The 20,840-nt window shown below is 40.2% G+C and overlaps 1 protein-coding gene across 1 annotated transcript; it reads left to right on the forward strand.

The window, feature by feature from the left end:
* The first annotated feature begins 269 nt into the window (after positions 1-269).
* LOC139446689 (kelch-like protein 3) lies at positions 270-20,333 on the forward strand. Its single transcript, XM_071227960.1, has 9 exons — positions 270-732; positions 10,982-11,948; positions 12,474-12,585; positions 13,007-13,184; positions 13,963-14,085; positions 15,187-15,367; positions 16,038-16,241; positions 18,497-18,714; positions 20,170-20,333. Exons 1-9 carry the CDS (start codon positions 270-272, stop codon positions 20,331-20,333), a joined length of 2,610 nt encoding a protein of 869 aa, XP_071084061.1.
* The last annotated feature ends 507 nt before the right edge of the window (positions 20,334-20,840 follow it).

Genomic DNA, 20,840 nt, shown 5'->3' on the forward strand with positions numbered 1-20,840 from the left:
CAAATAAAATGTTCATGTTCTAATATTATTTTTTATTCCAAACATCAGCGTAAAAAATAAAATATTGATAGTTCCTCTTCAAAATGGGAAATTCTTGGTGCCGTTACGGCCACTGGACAAGGGCAGAATATGACGTCACAATACTCAACGTCATTTGATTCGTTATGACGTCATCAACCATGTCGTTTGTTTGTTTCTAGCGACCGTATTGTTGAAGGTGTCATTTGAAAAGCAACTCCGAGGTTTTTATTTTCTTCACATCAACCATCATGCAACGATTCCGCTTCAGCCCTGTCTCGGGTCAGCTAGGGGATTCTGAATCCGCGGTTAGTCGTGGTTTTGAGGCACACGCAGTGTGGGAGAGAAAACAAAGACGGTCTAGAGGTGATGAAGATGCAATCTCCAGAGCAACAACGGAATTGTATGAATCTGAGTACGATCAGCAATCTTGTGTAAGTCAAGTGACACAAAGTTCATCCTTTCTAAAAGGTCTCCGTGAAACTTTTAAAAACAACAGCGGGAATTTTGAAATCTTGGGTAATGATGGACCCAAAAGCTCTTCACCAAAAGCAGGGCGCGCCTCCCCTAAACCATACTACGTAGACTCTCTGGGAGACAGTGGGTTTGTTGCACTGCAGAATCAAGGCAAGACGTCTCAGAAACCTCCACCGGACGAAAAAGATGAGGTCATAGTGAATAGAACGATGGCCTATCCAGGCGGTACTGAAAGAGGTTAGTACTTTTACATCTTATTTCAATTTAGTCCTCGTGTTTTAGATAAGATTCTACATTCATGGGTCAAGAGTTTGGTATCTAACCCCGCAGCTGGGAACACGTATTTATTTCAGTGTAACATAAATATTTTTTACAACAGCAGTTTTTAAAAATCACCTTGTGTCATTCATTTTCATTATTATTAATCTCAATGCGACAGGTATTTTCAATCTGCCAATCGGTGTAGCAGTTTAGTCTGTATATCCAATTATATGGAAGTTTTACACATGATCTCCTTTCTGTAAATTGAAAAGACAAACCCACATACAAACCTGTCAAGCTGCCATGGGTAATATTATTTAGCTGGGCATTAAAGTCCCTATCAGTTGCAATTTTCCTTTCAAAATAAAACAACAGTAAACATTTTTAGATCTTGAATATAATACCATGAATGAATCCATGTTTACATATGTGATTTTTACACGTCTGGTATAGTTGAACGGATGTTTAGATAAACTGCCAGGAAAAACTAAGAAAGTATACAACCATGTTTGATGGTGGCCTCAAGTTTGTAGTATTTCGTCGAGTTTTCAGCCTAGTAACGTTTTGATAACGTTTATAGCTTTAGGTGATTTCCAGTTTTCAATTTTATAATTTCTGTTGCCCAACTCTATATTAGTATGTGAAAATCAGATTTCGCCTTGACAAGTGTCCAACTCCAATTCAGGGCTGTGTCGCTTATAAGAACAGATTTGGCCTCTGAATTGTCCGCCTCCAAGTCGGGCAATCCAACTCGTTGCCGGCAATGTGGCTATGAATCTATGTTGAAAGGTTTGTAATGTCCTTAAAGTAAGCGAATATAATATTGATGTTGAAATAGACCTACACTGTAAAAATTGTGTTTAGAATGTAGGCTGTGAGACGATAGCTCATTTCATGTGTTTAGACCCTACCAAATATGTATTCCGTTTAGAATTTAAACACATTCCCAAACAAGTTTAGATCAGGTAGTGCAGGTCTTACTTCTAGGGGGTCATATTTTAATACTTTACAAACTACCCAAGACATTGAAGGCAATGACAGGCAAACGAAAAAAAACACACAACGAAATTCATTAAAATGTCACATTATGCGTGGAACGTTTTTCATTCGACAACTTCCGTAAACACGTAAAAACGTTCCTTCCGAAGTGGGGACCCAAATACTGCAGTCTACCCAAATGTCTTTATTGGTGAAGAAGCAATGCTTCTGTTGTTCTGCCGAGGGGTCCAGATAAGGCCCCTACAATAATATGCGTACACAAGTTCTTCTGCTGTTACGACCTGGTCACGACAGTAATGATATGGTGTCAACTTCTGTGATGTCCTCAAATATCAGGGTTCCGTTCCACAAAGCGATCTTAGCACTACGACTATCGTAAGCCTGTATTAAAGTATGGGAGCTTCGGTCATCTTAGCGTTAAGATCGCTTTGTGGAACGAGACCCAGGTCAATATTAATGTATATATGGAGACGGAGATGTCTAAATTTTCCATCAATTACCGCAATCAACGTTTTTAAATGTCCATTTAATATTCATTGATAATTGAGCAGCTTAGCTATCTAGCTTACTTAACTTTGCAGATATCAGATATAGAGGATCTGACACAACAAGAATGATGTATGTTCTTTTACAGGTCTGTAACCAACAGGCTATGAATGATAACGAACTCACCACAAAATAAGTATCTTACTAATTATTTAATTCTCACTCTCCTGAGGTCAATTCACATTATCAGTATTTTCATATACACAGTCCTCCGAGTTTAATCCAAGTAAATCTGAAGCCGTATTTGCGACAACAAGACATTTAAAAACAAATTCATCTCCTGGAATTAGACACCAAGGATACTTTTAAGAGTACGCTACTATGTCTTCAAATTTTGCAAGTTTTTTTCTCTCAGCAGAATACGGAAGAGATTAATACATCTGTCTTGATAATTCTATGAAGACTGGCCTCTAAAGATCCTGGGCCCCGTTCCTCAAAGCGATCTTAGCACTAAGGTGATCGTAAGTCCCATACTTTAACATAGGTTTACGATCATCGTAGTGCTAAGATCGCTTTGAGGAACGGGACCCTGGGTAGATTATGTCTTCAGCAACCCATGCTTGCCGTAAAAGGTGGCTTTGCTTGTAAGAGGCGACTAATGGGATCGGTTGGTCAGGTTCGCTGTCTTGGATGAAGATGTCATTATATCCCAATTTCGTGGATCGGTGCTCATGATGTCAATCACTGGATTGTCTGGTCCAGACTAAATTATTTACAGACCGCCGTCATATAGCTGGAATATTGCTGAGTGCCGCGTTAAACAACCAACCAACCAACCAACCAACCATTATTAGGAACACTATGTGTTCCTCATAATTAAGAAGTTGACATCCATATATTCTCTTCTTTGTGTGATTCACTTCTAAATACCTTTCAGAGAGTGGTGTCATGCTTGATACACTTTGTACTGACATGAGACAGGATAAAAAGACATTATTACTCTCAGGTGATTTGATTATATATTTGATTTCCAATTGAAAATAACTAAAGTTAGGGACTGACGCTAAGTCAGCACAAAATACTTCTACATGGATTTTCTTTACAAATATATAATTTGATTTAAACTTTAAAAACAAAAATAATTAAAAAATGTTTTCTCATAATATATAACTGCTGGTTGGTATCTTAGAATCTCATCTCTGAAAGTCACTAAATTTCCCTTTCAGGCACAAATGTACTTTTCATGGTAGGGGGCATGTAGTTGCAAATTCATTTATTTGCCCAGTCTTCATTGAACCAATTCATTTTTACACAAAAATACCCAGCCACAGATATTTTTTACAAACTGTTGCTGGAATGAGTGATGGTTAAATAGACATTATCAAATTTAACAACAGTTCTTTCACTTTTCAGTCACATAAAAAAACAAACTCGGCATACTTTATTTCCCCCCTCAGTTTATGTTTTATGGGCTGCCTACACATCAACGGCCTGAAATGGTGAAATGGTTCAGTAATCTTAAAGGCCCAGATTTCCCGTAAAATGTTACTCCATCAATTGATCCAAACATCTACCTTTTGCATTAGGAAGCGGAAACTTCCAATCTTGTGGCTTACACTCTCATTCCGGTAGGACCGGTGTGGCTCGAAAGTAGGTTAATAAAGCAGTTTCCTACGCTATTTATATTTGTTGATGTGATATTATATTTATGATGACAATTTTCAAATACTGTTCACAAAGCGTCATGATAATATACAAGACAATAGTGATGGAGAGTCGCTGATAGGCATCACCATAATTATGTTAAACATACTGGTACATTTTGTACCTCACTGTATTATTCAATAAGTTAATCACACCCGGCCTTCATATAAGCGGCCGTCTAAGTCCATGGAAAAGCGAAGGTAGTAATGTTAAGTGAACAGATTGAAACCTCACGAGAAACAAAACACAATATTCAATAGGTGCCTAATTTTAGAATGCAGTCACTGACTAGTTCGTATTTTCCGATTTAGTATTCTCAAAGAAATATATAAATATATTTGGGCTTACTATGAGTGAATGGTTTGGAAAAGGGGTGTATCCAACGTATTCTTCAACTTATTTATACTTAAACGGCTCTTTGGAAGGCTTTATTGTAACTACCTTTATTGTAAATTTCTTCCAGAGAAGGGAAAAAATAATATATATTCCTGAATAGCGAAGTTTAGCAGGTGCTTAACGCATAAAATTACGCTTCGGAAACTAACTCTACTTATATTTGAAACAAAGTCCAACTTGTTGCCCTGGAAACGGAAAACGGAAAACGAAAGGCACAAATTCAGAACGCCTGGTTCGAATGCAAAATTCCACAATTAATAGTGAAAAGCTCACAAGCTAGATCTGACGTGTTTCCTTAATACGCAACAATGCAAACAATATACATAGCAAAAGGCACACATTCATCAGTTCCCTAAGGTGTTTAAAAAGTTTCACAATATTATTTAACAGTTTATGGGTTATGGTAATGAACCAAACCTTATTTTCCTTATGAGTCCAACTTGGTATCGCAATCTTTTAGCACTTTATTTGTGTGCATACAAATTTTGAACCCCAAACAAACCCCCGCTCAAGTGACGCAACCAGGAGACGTACAATAATGTTTCAGGAAATTTAACTTTCTCCCTGTAAGTGTCAATGTAGCGGAAATAAGCTTCTTTCAAGAAGTGCTTGAAGTTCGGAAAAAATGACCCGGCTCTCATACTGTAGCAACATTTCTTCAAAATTCGGGCATTCAATACCTGTTCAATACTTATATGTTTCGTGTGTAACTCCATGTATGCAAATCACTTCACGTTAAGACAACCTATAAAAACACTCCGAATAAATTGACAATGCATGTATTTCCCACAATATAACCCCTTTGTCCGAAATCACCATCGCAACAAACTCTACGCTGCTGATAGTACACCCATCAACCAATAACTGCTTCGGTGGAGCCATTTCAGTGCAGAAGAAACCTAGGCGAAGATAGTGTTGGGTTGTTAGAATAGTTTCGAAGCAGTATTACGTATGACTGTAAAGGATACACCAGAACCATTTCTGAGCTTGTCCGACCTAAGAACCTGAATATATAACAATAAGGTCGAGCGCAAATTTAATGCTCTTTAAATACTATTTAATGATCTTTAACTACTATTTCCGTGTTTATTACTGAAGCTTGTCTGGTCCAGACTCGATTATTTACAACCGCCGTCATGTAGCTGGAATATTGCTGAGTGCGGCGTTAAACAACAAACCAATCAACCAACAATTCAACAAACCTATTTTCGATCACTCGTATAACTCGGGCGCCGTATTTCATACAAGCATTGCTTCGACGTGCAATCACACAGACCGCTTATTGATACTTCGGGTGTTATGATGTGTTGTTAATGGTATTAATCTAACTTATACAAAGCTTGAAACGAGACGTAATTGGACAATTTTAAAACTTGAATTTGAAAGCTCAAGCTAGAAGTGTAGAGTAATCCATATTTAATACAAGGAAACGATAACTTGCTCAAGTGAAAGAAGGCAATATTATTGTTTTACGGTGCAATTATAAATAATATTTAGATTGAATGAAAGAGAACATGACGAAAATATGAATTACCTTGATTAAAGCAGTGTTCAATGTATATTCAGTTCAGGTGCTCAAAACTCTGAACAGGTTTTTGGGCCTACCTTTAGAATACAGTACCACAAACTTTTCAAACACGTGATCATACCCTATGACGTAATTTGTTGCCAGTCACACCGGCGAAGCAATGCCCTGTGACGTCAGGGGTCATCGAGTGTGCATAAGCTCCTCCCAGTGATCTATCTTCTCTACACGAAATGTCATTGAATATGCCAAGCGCTGTGGAGAGTTTTGAATATTTGTTTACTGAATATAGCCTGCGGCGGCGCATTTTATAGCAAGCGCTAGTTTACGAAAGCACTTTAATTTTTATTTATTTTTTATTTCGTTTTTCTCGTAATTCAAGTGGCTAAAAGGGTTATAAATGGGAACTAATATACACATATTATTTTTTCGGTGCATTAATTTTCATTATTATGCAAAAGAATGTAGTTTGTTAGGGATATTTAGTGGTGCTGAACACATCCAAATGTCACCAGTGTTAGGGTAGGTTACCCCGAACTCTATCCTTAGCCCTTGGATCCCCTTTACGATAATTCACCCCTTTACGATCATTAGGGTTAGGAACCCGTTTAGTGGCTATTAGATTACCCTATGTCTATCATTAATCCTTGGATCCCCTTTACGATCAATCACCCCTTTACGATCATTAGGGTTAGGGGCTAGGTACTCGTTTAGTGGCTATTATAGATCATATAGAGGCTCCTTATATTCCTCACACAAAAACGTCGAGTAAAAAGGATGAAATGGTTTTGTGACGAATATTTTGGCAACTGGAAACTGTCCCGGAACATTCACACAAGCCACTTTCACCGGCTACATTTTTCAGTACTGATTCAAAAGCGAACTCACCGTTGTGTCGTCACTAGTCATGCTTATTCCTCCATCGTTCCTTACTTTTATCCACATCATCCTTACAGTGTTCCCTACCACACTTTTCTGTCACAAAAATCACCCGACGAATTATTAAATACCATATCATTCATGCGCACTCGCGAGTTCGACGTCTGACGTCTGACGCCTGGAGCCGTTTTCAGTTCGCGGCATATCGGCTCATTACTCACCACCCGGTATCTTGTAGATTACGGAATGTGACGAGTGTGCCAAATGGCACGGGGTCATTCGTAAGTGTCCGTAGACTAAAGTCACCATTCGTGACCAACTCGTGTTATTCCGGGACAAGCCGAATAGCGACTCGTGCCCCTCTCGTTGCCATTTTGGCGACCAGGTTCCGTCTTTGCGCAAACGGGCATACCTAAAACAATTGTCAACTCGTTGCGTAATGGTTCACACATTTTCCCCATATATTATATATATTTCAGATGCAATTTAAAGCACATCGGGACGTGCGGAATTATACAGTATGATTGAACACATTTAACTGTGTCTGGGGTATATTTTTAGATGCAAGACATATGTAAAATCAAAAATTATTTCTGAGGGATTCTTTGACGAAGAACTTGAAATCATACGCGCATCCTGATTGGTTTGTCGTATTTTCGCACATAACATTCATCGATAGGGGGACGAGTCTTCTTGCAGGTGACGGAAAGGGGCGAGTGGTGACGAATGTAAAGTCACGAGACACCATGCCCACCCGTAACCTTCGTAAGTGTCCGTCACCTATTCGACCCTTTTCGTTCAGTTCCGTAACGACATAGGCATGACTAGGTAGATTTGCACTTGGTTTAACAGTGTGGACGTAGCTCAGTCGGTTAGCTGTCAGGCTAACAATACGAAGGTCGCGGGTTCGCGTCCGACGGATTCTCAGTAAAACTGGTTGCTTGTCTTCATTCGTGACCAACTCGTGTTATTCCGGGACAAGCCGAATAGCGACTCGTGCCCCTCTCGTTGCCATTTTGGCGACCAGGTTCCGTCTTTGCGCAAACGGGCATACCTAAAACAATTGTCAACTCGTTGCGTAATGGTTCACACATTTTCCCCATATATTATATATATTTCAGATGCAATTTAAAGCACATCGGGACGTGCGGAATTATACAGTATGATTGAACACATTTAACTGTGTCTGGGGTATATTTTTAGATGCAAGACATATGTAAAATCAAAAATTATTTCTGAGGGATTCTTTGACGAAGAACTTGAAATCATACGCGCATCCTGATTGGTTTGTCGTATTTTCGCACATAACATTCATCGATAGGGGGACGAGTCTTCTTGCAGGTGACGGAAAGGGGCGAGTGGTGACGAATGGCTTGTCTTGTGACATGTGACCTTCGGCAGAGATCGTCCTCACGAGAAGTTGTGGTACTGTATTCTAAAGGTGCTCCGGTTTTTGTCATTATGACCACTAGAAAACATACACCCTCGTCTCAGCTTGTATTTCGCACTTGGCTGCCTTACTTAGACCTTTGCTCAAAATACATGTATACTTGACCATGAAATACAATTTTTTTCTTTAATATTGTTTTATAAATACGACCTTGGAAGTGTATTTACACCAAGGCATGTACATGTACATTCAGGGGTCATACGTGCTAGAGTATTACCAGTAGAGTTTCCCATTTCATCTCACTGTACTGAAGGAAAAGTTTGAAATAGATAATGATCGTAGGCCAATGAAGGAAATGGAACTATTGTCATGAAAGGGGCCTACCTTTAGAATACAGTACCACAAACTTTTCAAACACGTGACCATACCCTATGACGTAAATAGAGAATACTACACTCATTCTCGTTAGATACCATTTTTACGAAACGAGTGGACTTTCTATGGTATCTGACCGAGCGAAAGCGAGGTCAGATACCATAGAAAGTTCACGAGTTTCGTAAAAATGGTATCTAACGAGAATGAGTGTGGTATTTTATTTATTACCCACGTTAAATATATATTTAAGTGTAAATACATAACAACTGAAACCGGTTGCAAAATCTGGTTGCGCATGAATATTGATATATGACCGAATATGGGCATTGTTGACATGTTAATGCATACGCATTAACAACATGCGCCTGCTGATCTGTTTGCAAACAAACCAGCACCAACGCTCAAGATCCTTTTGGAAGAAAGTCTTCAACTTATGGTAATTCAAGCGCCATGTTGTTAGTACGCAGGACACCGATAAGAAAATTTGAAATGTCACAATAGCGCCGCGCTTTGAATATCGGACCAACAGTCACACGCATCACACTGCCGGGGTCCCGTCTGTGCAATCAAAATGGTTCGGTTTCCTTGATCTATCAGCTGAATTTATATCATGTCCGTACCATTTTGGAAGAGGGAAATCAGACTGTTCGCCAAAGACATTCATGTTAACTGTACCACCCTTTACTGAAGACGTGAAAATCAACAAACTCAAATCTGCTTGCATGTCAGTGACAGCTTCGAACGATCGAAGGGCAAGGTCGCCACCGGAATAAGAAAAGACAACCGCGATCCACTCACAGCGTTTTACGCTAGAGATAGGGAATGTTACTGTTCACATTTGGGATGTTTGGGGCCACAAAATCAGAAGTCAGGCACACTTCCACGGAGTTTTCGAATGATTTGTATCGGAACTGTGAACTTTAAGTGATCTGGTCGTGCTGTCGTGTTCGTTCATTCATGAACAACACTTCCCGAAACAGCGCCACAACATACGCTTCAAAGGGGACACCGATGGCACAACCGGATCATCCCAAGTAAGTCTAGATATCTGTCCAGATAGTTTAAACAGACTTCATTTCACCACGCTTATCCTTGTACGTTAAATCAAATTGAAAGTTGCGAAAATGGTCGGGTGCGTCACGCTCAAGGGACGCGCTCGATCGGCAGTCGTACATTGTAAATCGATTTATAGATCTAGCTCGATTATATGTCTGTAGGAGCTCTATGCATAACTTATATAGAATGCAAACCGAATTTGATGCGTGTGACTATCTTGTTTGGTTTAATAAAGTGTTTGTAAATATCTCTCGTTCTCATGAATTTCTTCAGTTCTGCCTTGTAATCGCAAAATCAATGACGTCTCATCTCTACACGCAATGTCATTGAATACGCCTAGCAGTGTTGAGAGTTTTGAATATTTGTTTACTAAATATAGCCTGCGGCGGCGCATTTTATAGCAAGCGCTAGTTTACGAAAGCACTTTTATTTTTTATTTCGTTCTTCTCGTAATTCAAGTGGCTAAAAGGGTTTTAAATGGGAACTAATATACATATATGATTTAATGAGTGGTGAGAAATGAGCCGATATGTCGCCAACTAAAAACGGTTCGAGGCGTCAGACGTCAGACGTCGAACTCGCGAATACGCATGAATGATATGGTATTTAATAATGATTTTCGTGACAGGAAAGTGTGGTAGGGAACACTGTAAGGATGACGTGGATAATAGTAAGGAACGAAGGAGGAATAAGCATGACTAGTGACGACACAACGGTGAGTTCGCTTTTGAATCAGTACTGAAAAAATGTAACCAGTGAAAGTGACGTGTGTGAATGTTGCAGGACAGTTTCCAGTCGCCAAAATATTCGACACAAAACCATTTCATCCTTTTTACTCGACGTTTTTGTGTGAAGAATATTAGGAGCCGTTATTTAATCTATAATAACCACTAAACGGGTAACTATTTAGTAACCTGTAATTGTAGATTGTAATCGATTAAGTATTTAAATATGCCTACCGACAATGACTGAAAAAAGGACTATTCTATGAATATTAGCTTCCGCGGTGATGCGGCCGTCAAACAATGCAGCTGTTTCAATCAGAGGTGTTTATTGTGATTAAATAGCCTCTGATTGACCAATCAGAATCGACTAATTTCCAAATTCATGACAGAATCGATCGTTGAAGTTTCATGAATAAGATATGGTGTTTTTTTACGGATGGCTTGCAGAAGACCTATTCTAACCCGAAGGTTCACGGCTCGATCATTACTAAAATAGTTTAGAACAGGCAATGAATCCCGAATGAGGGACCAACATTGTTAATATCGTTTTAAACATGCCTGTGTTGATTACATATTCTGGGGAAATTATTTTATTGTAAAAATATTTTTGACGAACAAAGAGTTTACCGCCTTTGGTGCATCTCATCAAACGCTTTCTTGTTAAAAATGATGTCAACGTTTATTCGACAGATGGCGACAATAAAGCACTGAAGAATGTGAGGTCCAACGCTTCACGCCTTGCCAACCTCACCCAGTCGCAGGGTCGCCTACTCATCCTCAACGATAACCTCACCCTACGATCACTAACGTCGGATGATGATCTGAACGAGCTGATACGAATGTGTGGCGACGCTCAGCATGGGAAGCTAAATTACACAATGGAGGACATTCTTCAAAGTTTCAGTCGCCTGCCAGTGGACAAACTCCACCACTACGCCGTGTTAGGGGAGTACCTCCGATCCCTCCACGTCGAAAACAAAATGGTGGATGTGCTGATCCACGTCAGTGGACAAACATTTGCTGCTCACAGAGTAGCCTTGGCATGCCATAGTAGATACTTCGCGGATATATTCATGAAAAATACCGAAAAAATCAAGCTGCCAGTGGAGGTAAATCTGCCTGGCGTTAATCCATATGCCTTCCAGGCATTCCTGAGATATATCTACACAGGGCAGATGATTGTCTCACCTGAGAACGTCGCCGACCTTATGGCGGTAGGGAACAGATTCTACATTCAAGAAATTTTGCAGATATGTGCAGAGTTCGTTCAATGTATAACCAGCGACCAGGCAGTGTTCATCCTAGCCAACCAATCCATCCCCCAGGATTCTGTTCTGTTCAAGCACGCCTACAATCTAGTGTTGGAGAACTTCTGCGATGTGTTCGATGTTGAGCAGTTTCTAAACTTTACCCTCGATCTGGTGTGTATGCTACTGAGCGATGACTACCTATACGTTCACACCGAGATGGACGTGTTCTGGGCGGGACTTAAGTGGATCGCTTTCCACATCACGGAAAGACAGACCCATCTCATCAAAGTGATGAAGTGCGTCCGTTTCGCTCTAATGTCACAGAGTGAACTCTTCCAGTGCATGGAGGTGACAGACATGCTCCGAAAGTCAGCAAGCTGTCGGGAAATGGTAATTGCTGCCAGCTGGTAAGTATACATGAAGACCACACGAAAACGCAGAGGTCCTGGCCTCGATTATACCCACATTTCTAATTTCTAAATGACGGGTCCCTACAGGATGTTAAAATTTATAATCTAAACCCGTGAAGATCCGGGGTAGAATAGGTCTTCAGCAACCCATGCTTGTCCTAAAAGGCGACAGACTATGCTTGTCGTAAGAGGCGTTTAACGGGATCGGGTGGTCAGGCTCGCTGACTTGCTTGAAGCATGTTATCGATCCAAATTGCTTGGATCGATGCTAATGATGTCAATCACTGGATTGTCTGGTCCAGACTTGATAATTTACAGCCGCCGTCATATAGCTGGAATATTGCTGAGTGCGGCGTTAAACAACAATCCAACCAAGCAAACAATTTTTTAAAGTAAAAAAATGGAACTGTCATTTATGAATTTGAGCGACAGCCCATCGCTCTGGGGTTTTTTCACGACCCCAAAATGTATCTAACGTATTTGTGTATGCCTCATTTAACCTTTCACGTCTTTATCTTTTAGGACTATTACAGCAGGTGAACTAGGTCGGCCTGACCCGCTTCTTCTGCACAAACCTAAACCTCGTATGTGCATGGATGACAACTATGTGCCCCAGTCTCACGAAACCTTCAAGGTAGTTTTAGTGAAGTGAAACATCGTTAACTCGAAACTAAATAAATCGATACATCGCTAAAAGAGATGACGGTCTAATATCGGCGCCCAGCTTGGTCTCGAAAAATTGATATACCTGAAACCTCGTAAGTGCGGACTAAGGTAATCCGGCCATATCACCTTCTGGGCGAACGCTGGGAACGTTAACGCAGTGACTTACTCCACACCCCTGACTCTTTTATTCGGACGATTACACAGGGACACTACCGTCCGGACTAACGGTGTTTTTTTTAAGAATGACAATTCTAGATTAACTGCCATGGTTTTTCAAATACTGAAATAATGCCGGAATCATATATGTGTACGGTGTTTTGTTTTGCGAATTGTAATGGTAAATAAGATACATTATTGTTGTATCATGAACATTATTTGTTATTCTGTAGAGCATTTTGGAAGATGAACCACTATACGAGTTCTCTCAGATGCCCTGTATTGAGGAGACCATGCCTGCCAAAAGGCCTCAATCGATCCAAGCAGACAACGTGTCGATAGCATCACAGCCGTCGCCCCGGCCCGGGGACATCCTCGCCATTGGGGGGTTCCACAAGGGCGTCAAGGAGGGTAAGGATGTATGAAGCTCCAAACAGCGACATGTGCAGGTCAAGACGTAGCTTTAAAAACGTAACAAACATACCGTATGACTGATCTCATTTGTGAGAGTGACTCTTTTTGCAATATCACAGCGGGGGAGACTACAAAAGGGCTTCACACATCCTGCCCATGTTTGGAATCGAACCCTCGCCCCCAGTTTATGTCTGAACGGACGTTTCAGGAAATAACTCGAAATCACTGATTTGTACGTTTTTCGGGAAATCCCCATTTTAGCGTGATCCAATTATTTTCATTTTCATGTTTTTTAAATAAAAACTGCAGTACCATTTCCAAAAACTTTAAGTTCATCGATGTGTGTTTCATTGTTGTTAAACACTTCGGAGACTTCAGCCATTCCAGCAATATGTCGGCAGCCTTTAAATTAGTAAAGTCTGGACCAGATAAATCAGTGGTGTATGAGCAACGTCGTCGAGTACGATTACGCAATCGACCAGCGGCCACTTGCACAAAGCGATCTCAGCGCTAAGATTATCTTAAGCCTATGTTAAAGTATGAGAGTTACGATCGTCTTAGCGCTAAGATCGCTTTGTGCAACTGGGCCCAAGTTACGGAGCATGACCACCCAATCCATTTAGTTGCCATTAGATTGTTGGTGACCTATTCTAACCCGAAATTAGTTCAAAACTGAAAACTGAATCATATATATGTTGTGGCAATTGGTTTTCGAGCTATCAGGAAGCAAGTCATTTGAACTGTTAAAGATTCCCTTACAATACCTCCTTGCCAGTTCAAGCCAAGGACATTGAGCGCTACAGCACGACGGAGAACCAGTGGAAGTACTACACGGGCCTACCGGAAGCCAGGCAGCACCACGCCGTCACCATGTTATTCGGAAAACTCTATCTAATTGGTGAGTGGAAGTTTTCCGAATTCCTGATTTTACTCAGTAGCACTAACAACATAATTATCATGTTAAAGTTTTAAACTCTATATTAAATCAAGGTAATATGATCCAAGTTTGAATTGAGAATACCTGTTCTACTTTCAGCTCTCTTCAAACGTAGATCGCCACGCTTACTAGATTAACATTACCAATAGACAAACACGGAAAAAAACCATAACACTGGGTAAACTTAACATACCTATATACAATAAGTCGAATTCGTTTCACTTTGGAAATCTGAAGTCCTGATTGAAATAGTAAAATAATGATAAAGATATAGTGTTTGATAGTGAAAAAAGGCATATAATTTCATTATTTCAATCAGGACTTGAGATCCCTGTCGTTTCACACTGTTCCAGAGCAAGCTATTCCCTTCACTGACATACAAACTCATTCTCAATACAAGCAGATATTTTATTCTGATACGATCCCTCCCTGCGTGAAGATAGATATGATGACACTTCCACAGAATTCGAAAATCGGGTCGAGTGAATGAATCCTGAGCTGCCTTGTTTAAAAGAAGGCTGCCTGTGTTATTAATAATTCGGCTTCATTTCTTCACCACCTCGATTGGGATATTTCGATGAAACAAAAGAAAACACATACAATATAAATATTCCCTCGATGATACTCTCTTTTGGATATTGACGTCATAGCGCTGAGAAATGAAATGAAGGGAAATATAGCATGTCCACAACGATATATTTACATTCGGAACATGACTTTTAAATTCGCAGACATTTTGGAGGTGTGGATGTTTGTTCATTCGTATCGAGACGCCTGGACGCTGATCTTCAATTGAAGTGACCTCAGATCTTCAGTCTGAGAGGAATCGTATCAGAGTAAAAAGATCTTTAAAATTTTATTGAGACTGCGATCAACGATTTGTTGCTATGTTGTCGTGAGGATCATCAGGATTTACGTATGTTCTATTTACTAAGTGTCAGACAATGCCGTTCGTGAAACTCACAAAGCCAAACATATAATCAACACTTCATAAATAACTTCTCTGGAATGTCCAAAGTTGCCTTGCATTTGTCTGAAGCTTCCGATCATCATTGCCTCTAGGTGGCAGTGACCCCAAGAAGTCCAAGAAGACCCCTATTCCAACCAATACGTGCTTCGTGTTCGACCCTTCCAGTGGAGAGTGGGCAAAGACAGCGCCTCTGAAAACCCCCCGGATGTACCACTGTGCCCTTTCGTTGTTCGGCATATTGTATGCTATTGGTGGACAGACTGATAAGAACAAGTAAGGACTTCTTGTGTGACGTTTTTTCATGTTGCTATGGCTCATAGAGTAAATGAGCTCATGCATTAATACATGTAACAATGTTGTAGAATATATTGGTTGGTATTAACGGGGAAACCAATAATCAGGCCGCAGATCAAGACCTTTACCTCTTTTGTATTGGTGAAACCCACGAGCCAGGGTATGATGCTGATGATTTAAGGGTCATAATCTGGCCGAATGTGAAATAAGAATCCATTACCTGCAGATACTGACACGACTAAGGGACGCAACTCTGCACGGTCCAACATTCACTAGTCGTTGTATGACCGTAGGTACACCAATACCACTCCAGTGCTCATTGGTATTACTGAAATAGAAAATGTCACATTAAACCCGTGAAGATCCGTGTTAGAATTGGTCTTCACAAAACCATGCTTGTCGTAAGAGGCGGCTAACAGGATCGGTTGATCAGGCTAGCTGACTTGGTAGATGCTTGTCATCGTATCCAAATTGCGTAGATCGTTGCTCATGACGTCAATCACTGGATTGACTGGCCCAGACTCGATTATTTTCAGATATCCGTCATGTATCTGGGATACTGCTGAAAGATGCAAACAAATATTTCCGTATGCATCTGGCCAGTCCCGGAAGTCTACGAATGAGGAAGATGTATATTTTTTATCTTCAGAGTACTGTCTTCGGTGGAGTGCTACAACCCTAAATCTGACACATGGCACACCGCTACGGACATGAGCGCACCCAGGTGTGGATTCGGAGCCTGCGTCGCTGACGGTCGAATCTTCGTGGCCGGAGGACTAGGAGCCCCTGCAGATAAACGCTCCATCATGCCGGTCCTTCGGAAATTTGAGTGTTTTGATCCCAAGTTGAACACGTAAGTACCCTCGTATACGGTTAACATTGCGACCTTAATGCTACGACTTTCTTACCCAGATACTACGGTCGCACTGGACAAATGTTTTAATAGTTTCAGATAATGAACTTTGTACGCAGTATGTATACTGTATATGTTTTTATCATAAAACGCTTAAAGGAGGAAATATTACGTTTTTCTTGCAACAAATCCAGGGTCTAGATTTCCGATTTAAGGAAATCGTACGGTCGTCGCCTATTTTCGAAATAATCATAGACAGATATCGTAAGAATGAGATAGATCTTGATAGGTATGTAACCTACATACCTGTCGTAATTTTATGTAGCCAACATTTCAACTTCTCCCAAGATTGCGGCATGTTTTGCCGTGCATGTATTTAATGAAGATGAGGGTGGCTTGATAAGAAAACCACGAATATTCTCCATAGGCTGGACGTTTCTCAAACTGTCGAATGCACGGCCAGGCCAATTTTTCATTTCACTGAAATGCTGATCGTTCATGTCCTTTCATACCCGAAAATCAAGCATTCGTCAAAGCAGTGTTAGGCAGAGCTGGCCGACTGCTTATCAGTATGAGTTGAAATACAAATTTACGATTGAACAATACCAACTATGATCATTGGTAATTTGTCAAACAATGACATTTTATTTTGCTATACTGTTTGATTCAAACCTGACCCTTCGCAAACAAAGCAGAACATCCCACAAATTTTCGCCAGAAATGTTGTTTATCGCGAAAGCCGAAATATATTTTCCATCAAAGTCTATCCTGATAGCAGTGTGAAACATAGACCTACCTTTTCAATATAATAATTTGGGAAGGATGAAAACGGAAGGTGCCTGTGCATGCTTTAGTTATGACCGTGACCTTTTTGATAGCGCCAAGGGCAGCTTATCGTAGTTCATACTCTAGTTGGGGGTTTCCCTTAGTTGTCATAAAGCGTTCCAACTTTATATCATTTGGATAACTTCCCAATCAATCTATATTTATTCGGTACTAGAGAGGCCATTGGCCTATACATATGATACACATAAATACACTGCAGAGTAATAGAGCATGCGTTGTATAAATGTGTTTAGAACGTTGTTTGTTTGTTGTTTAACGCCGCACCCAGCAATGATCCAGCTATATGACGGCGGCCTGTAATATATAATTTGGAGAGGCATTCAGATAAGCAAAATTTGCTTGTTTGCCAGTCCCTCCACTTTATGGAAACAAGCGTATAGTTGACAAAGTCATCTATAACCCCCGTCCATTTTAACACGTTATGGTCCCAAACCAGGTAACTGACCCAACATTACTCTTAGCCCATGTCAAAATAGCTGCAATGGAAATTCTAAAATAAACATTTCTAAAACTCCTTAATATCAAATGGCACTAGTTCAGTATGCGCTTTATATAAAGACATGCAATGTTTGGAAAGGAAATATTTAACAGTTTATTTGTTATACTCTGTAAGTGAACCCACCCTATATTAAAACTTAAATCCAACTTGTTGCCATGGAAACATAAACAAGAACAATTTCTAAAAGTGCTATATATCAAAAGGCACCAGTTCAGTATGTGCCTGGTAGACATGCAAATGCAAATGCTTTAACGGTTTTTTGAGTTACGCTCCGGAAACGAACAGCACCCTTATAGAACTTAAATCCAACTTGTTGCCATGGAAACGTAAAAACTAAAAAATAATAAAATTCCTAACAAAAGGCACCAGTTCAGCATGAGTCTGATAGACATGCAAAGTTTCGTAGAGAAATATTTTACGGTTTCTGAGTTATGCCCCGCAAACGATTTCGGGACGCACGCACACACACACACAGACACACGGACGGAACCCATTTCTATATCCCACGCCAACTTCGTTGGAGCGGGGGATAATAAATATGTTTACATCATATATAATTGAGTCTTGGTCAGACAGTCCAGTGATTGACATCATGAGCATCGATCCACGTAAGTGGGATACGATGACATGAATCAACCATGTCAGCGAGCCTGACCATCCGATCCTCGTTATAGTCGCCTCTTACGACAAGCATGGTCGCCTTATGCCAAGCATTGGTTGCTGAAGACCTATTCTAACCCTGTGTTTAGAATGTAAACAGGAGCAGTGACCCGAAGAGTTAAACAACCTGTAAACCTGAGGCAAGATTATTTGTTCTGTGTCTTTTTGAATGAAATATCAAATCGTTGGCCTCAGAGATGTAGTGTTAAAACTGTTTGTCTAGTGGATTTTCGTGTTTCTTTTACTTTAGGTGGAAAGCGTTGTCTTCCCTGGATCGAGGTAGCTGCTACTGTAACCTGGTATGTGTAGGTCAGTACCTGTACCTTTGTGGAGGAGCTACAAAGGCCAGCAACAAAGACTCCCTGCAGAGTATCGCCAGTATGATGTGCTACCACATAGAAACGGACCGCTGGATGTACAAGACCGACTTCATCAAGCCGAGGCACAACGCTGGCGCCGCCGTCATCGGTGAGTCAGCCGTTTATATTCTCGTGAGATATTCTTATCTATCGGTGAGGTCCCCAAAACATATTATGGTTGTAGAGCTGTGTTACCTGTAGATTTTACGACCTACGGAACCAAACGCGCATCGTGTCTCTTCAAATGGAAAATTTAGCGCGGTTAAACATCAAAGGCGCCGACTGTACTTTATCTTGCGATAAATGGGCGGACGTTATGATCCTGTTCAAATTACCCCCTCCGTGATCTAACGTATCCTTGGTGACATCGTTCTTTCATTAGTCACACAAGATGACGCATAAATAGTTTCTTTTAACTACGAAAATTTGAATATTTTCACCTGGGAAGAAGTGTGACGTGGGGTTTTCCTGAACATATTCAAACCACTGTGTCCGTGACACCACAACCACAAAGTTGTCCGAGGCGGGCGTTGGTACCCTAGTATTTTTGTTGTCGTCGTTGTTGTTGTTGTTAACGCCACACTCTGGTACTTATGTGTAACAGAACGGCCAGTGGCAAGTTCTTCCTTACCCATTTCCGTTTTTCTTATCTCGACGTTTTATTGGTAGGTAAAATGTTTATGAAAATCAAGGGCGGGTAACTTGAGATCGCGAGAACCACAGGAATGGATCGGGGGGGGGTGTTGTGTAGATTTTCCGTAAAGGGAAGACCAGGGCCCACTTGGGCAGAGGAATCGTCAGTGGAGGCTGGAGATGTGGAAGAGGATTGTTCAGCGACTGGAACAGACGTCACTTCTTAGCGATATGGACACAAAAATATGACAACAATACAAAATATGTTTAATGTCTTCTCTTATTTCGCAATGCAAGATCGACGCTAGGATAAAGAAGTTTGCATGGCACACGGTTGACATCAGTCGCGCCATAATCAAAGTGAGCTGTGTCATTGTGCTTTTTAATAAATTAAGATTAAATTTAAAATCAATATAATGTGGGTACTGTATTTACTGTTTTATTCATGTTGCACATTCATATCAATAAGGTGTAACAACCTAAATCCGTCCAAGAGTAAAAAGTAAAAGAAAATTAGTTGTGTGAACTTTGAGCATTTGACTTCACAGCTCGTAATAGTTAACAATCCAAGCCATTGACACTGTAAAGTATTTATCAATATCATTTCACAAATTACACATATTTTCGCTGAAATAGTTGCTCTGACAAATATAATATGTATCTCGTGTCTGCTATTGAACGCTTGATCTAAATCGAAATAAGATCAGAGCCAACTGTAACGTGATAATCAAATAAGAAACTAACATTACGAATTATCGGCCCATCAAAACACCAGGTTTAAATAATTATTATTCTATTTTAAAACCACTACGAATTATGTCTTGATATAAAACCGTAAGATTATTTAAACGCATTCATTAGAGTGACCTAAATCAACCACATTGTAATTCCTTCTATCCCTTTCATGTTGCAACTGCCATCCACTTTGCAGGAAGCAAGATCTACCTCATCGGCGGCGTGTCAACAGTAGATGACCAACCACTGCAGTCCATTGAGTGCTTTGATGCCCGCACGGAATGCTGGGATACTTCCATCCAAGACCTCCCATATCCGGCCAAGTGGCTGGGATGCGTGGCTCTCCCGGTTTCCAAATGAGACAAAAGGAGTTTGCAATTCAACCTTGAAAGTCATGAAGTAGAACAATTAGTTTCAGGATCTGGATATCTACAATGAATTTTTTTAGCTTTGAGTGTATTTCTTTAAAAAGAAATTACATTAAAATAAAAAAAGGATATAATTAGTTGAAACGATTAACTAAACTTAGGACAGGGGTTATTATTTTTACCGGTAATTCTTCTAAACAGTCCATGTTTTGCCTTTACAATATTTCTGGTAGATAATCTGATCTTTGTGACACTGTTCAGTGTATTGGTGTATATTCTATCCCTCTTGGAAAGGATTCGTAATATTAATTTCACAGAGCTATCTGTCTTTCTTTAATGACCACGGTGATGAGCGTTTATGTACTATCTGATTATTTCTTCTTGTTTTGTTTTCAAGTTAAACATGTTATTGGCATGTTTCAGTACCCAGCAACCGATTCATGTCGGCTATCTTTCTTTTGTCCATAAGCTCAAAAATAGCTTGCCAATGGTATGGACG

This window comes from Haliotis cracherodii, unplaced genomic scaffold, assembly GCF_022045235.1.
Source record: "Haliotis cracherodii isolate W230 unplaced genomic scaffold, xgHalCrac1.p SCAF_6, whole genome shotgun sequence".
In the NCBI taxonomy this organism is placed as follows: Eukaryota; Metazoa; Mollusca; class Gastropoda; order Lepetellida; family Haliotidae; genus Haliotis; species Haliotis cracherodii.

What these genes read in the sequence shown, in the direction of transcription:
- LOC139446689 (XM_071227960.1), top strand. Translation starts at nt 270, where the DNA reads ATGCAACGATTCCGCTTCAGCCCTGTCTCGGGTCAGCTAGGGGATTCT. An exon ending in CCACAAGGGCGTCAAGGAGG is followed by an intron (nt 13,185 to 13,962) that starts GTAAGGATGTAT and finishes CCTCCTTGCCAG; the next exon opens with TTCAAGCCAAGGACATTGAG. An exon ending in CGGAAAACTCTATCTAATTG is followed by an intron (nt 14,086 to 15,186) that starts GTGAGTGGAAGT and finishes CATTGCCTCTAG; the next exon opens with GTGGCAGTGACCCCAAGAAG.